The 2,394-nt window shown below is 43.4% G+C and overlaps 1 protein-coding gene across 1 annotated transcript; it reads left to right on the top strand.

Moving 5' to 3' along the window:
• Nucleotides 1–569: 569 nt before the first annotated feature.
• Nucleotides 570–1,013, top strand: LOC131913755 (late cornified envelope protein 1C-like). The gene has a single exon (XM_059266542.1). The coding sequence runs from the start codon at nucleotides 570–572 to the stop codon at nucleotides 1,011–1,013; it is 444 nt and encodes a 147-aa protein (XP_059122525.1).
• Nucleotides 1,014–2,394: the final 1,381 nt, after the last annotated feature.

The following is a 2,394-nucleotide window of genomic DNA, read 5'->3' as shown; positions in this document are numbered from 1 at the left end:
CATGGGGTGTTGAGATGAGTTCACACTTTCTTGAATGGAAGGACCAGACATGGTTCATGTCTGCAGGAACAGATAAGTTAGTTCTTATATTAAAGGGAGTGAGATCACTGATCAATAATCACCATTTTCTTCTCATAATAACCATCATTATTGTCATCAGTTTGGGAAGCTTAGGCAATCAATGGAAATCTCATAACACTCTCCATATGATATACAATATTAGTAGACCAAGCCCAGTGGCACTGTAAAAGATATCAATCAGAGAAATGTAAGTGGAGGAGGAAATTCTTCTGAATATGCCTTTAGACTGTGAGATCTCCCAACATAAGGTTACAGGAAAATGAGTTTTTAAAAAGAATAAGCACCCCTTTTCTCCTCTCAAAACTTACAGGATAATTTGGCTCTGCAGGCCAGTACTGCAAGGTCCTTGGGATTTGTTAGAAATAAAACTATTGAATATGGAGTTTCTATAAATAACAGTGGTATTTAGAGGTGGATAAGCTGCCCCAGGGTCCTGGGTCTGACATGTGTGTGACTCTCCCACAGCTCCTGAGCACTCACCAGCCAAGATGTCCTGCCAGCAGAGCCAACAGCAGTGCCAGCCCCCTCCCAAGTGTGCCCCCAAGTGCCCTCCCAAGTGCCAGACTCCAAAGTGTCCCCCCAAGTGTCCCCCCAAGTGTCCCCCCAAGTGTCCTCCCAAGTGCCCCCCTGTGTCTTCCTGCTGTAGCCTGGGTTCTGGGGGCTGCTGTGGTTCCAGCTCTGGGGGAGGCTGTGGCTCCAGTTCTGGGGGCTGTTGCAGCTCTGGGGGTGGTGGCTGCTGCCTGAGCCACCACAGGCCCCGCAGATCTCTCCGTCGCCATCGTCACAGCTCTGGATGCTGCAGCAGTGGTGGCAGCGGTGGCTGCTGTGGCAGCAGTGGCAGCAGCAGTGGCTGCTGTGGCAGCAGTAGTGGCAGCAGTGGATGCTGTGGTAGCGGTGGTGGCAGCAGCCAGCAGTCTGGAGACTGCTGCTGACATGAGCCATTAATATTTTAGACAAGCAGTGCAGGAGGAAGCAATATTCAAAGATCTGCCCTGGGCTTTTGTTCTCTCTTGTTGCTGCCCTTGGTGTCCTGGGGTCTGAGATGTCATAGTCTTGTGGGAAGTACTCAATGTCTCTCCCTGTTAAAGGGCCTGCCTTCTCTGTTACAAAATAGTAAAGTCTTCCCTAACAATCTTCTCTTGACTCTTGATCATTTGACCACAAGCATCTTACAGATCAGCTTTGCCAGTCGAGGCTCAGTTGTTCCAAAGATGACTCAAAAGCCCGAATCTGTGTGGGACAGTAGCAGATCAACCCACAGCAGGTGGACAGTGGCCCCTCAATCATCCTTACTGCATACAGTGATTGATCATTCTCTCTCACATGTTGTCCATTGACTTTCTTGTCCCTTTATGGGTACACATCTGTTTTTTATGGCTTTATATCTTTTACTCTGTTGTGTTAATAATTACTATGGCAGCATTTCTAACAGCTGGTATGACACGAGAGCTCAGCAATGTCTAGAACATCTCACTATAGTGAAAATTGCTAACAGGCCATGTGTCCATTAAATGGCAGGTATTTAGCTACTTATTTAGACAATAAGCTATGATTTGATTCTAACACCTAGGGAGAATTATCTAGATGAATCACAGGACACATAATTTAAAAGAACAACCATAAACTTCATCAAAGAATTCAAGGAGTTTAAAGAAGTCACAAAGAGGAAGTTCAATGAACTTAAACTAGTAAATGCCTGAGTGAGGTCTAAAGAGACAGAAACATAAGGCTGATGTAACCTACAAAGGCAATCCAGGATTTGAAAATTAAATTCAAAACAGAGATTAAACATTGTAGAGGACTCAAGCTGAAATGAAGATGGAATTGAAAAACCTAATAACATCACCAGAAAACTCAAGGAAAATCACTACAAGTAGAATGGATCAAGCAGAAGACAGAATGTCAGGATTCAAATGCAATGCAGACAATCTAGATCAGCAGTTCTCCACGTGTGTCACGACTCCACTGGCAAACCTCTGTCTCCCAAAATATTTACATTACGATTCATAACAGGAGCAAATTTACAGTTATGAAGTAGCGACAAAAATAATTTTATGGTTGGGGTCACCACAACTGTTTTAAAGAGTTGCAATATTAGGAAGGTTGAGAACCATTGATCTAGATGAAATAAGCAAAGAATAGTAAATAATCTAGATGAAATAAACAAAGAATATTAAATGCTTTTTTAAACCACTGGGGAGAAAAACTTGTAGGAAATGTAGGACACCATGAAAAGACAAAATCTTCTACTTATAGGAAAAGATGAGAGAGAAGAATTCCAGGCCACTGGATAGATCAGATCTTTAATGAGAT

The sequence above is a fragment of the Peromyscus eremicus genome, chromosome 6 (assembly GCF_949786415.1).
Source record: "Peromyscus eremicus chromosome 6, PerEre_H2_v1, whole genome shotgun sequence".
In the NCBI taxonomy this organism is placed as follows: domain Eukaryota; kingdom Metazoa; phylum Chordata; class Mammalia; order Rodentia; family Cricetidae; genus Peromyscus; species Peromyscus eremicus.
The sequence above is the reverse complement of the archived record's forward strand: the minus strand, read 5'-3'. Positions and strand labels throughout refer to the sequence as shown.

Bases quoted from the DNA above. Each gene is read 5' to 3' on its own strand.
- LOC131913755 (XM_059266542.1), top strand. From the start codon at position 570: ATGTCCTGCCAGCAGAGCCAACAGCAGTGCCAGCCCCCTCCCAAGTGT.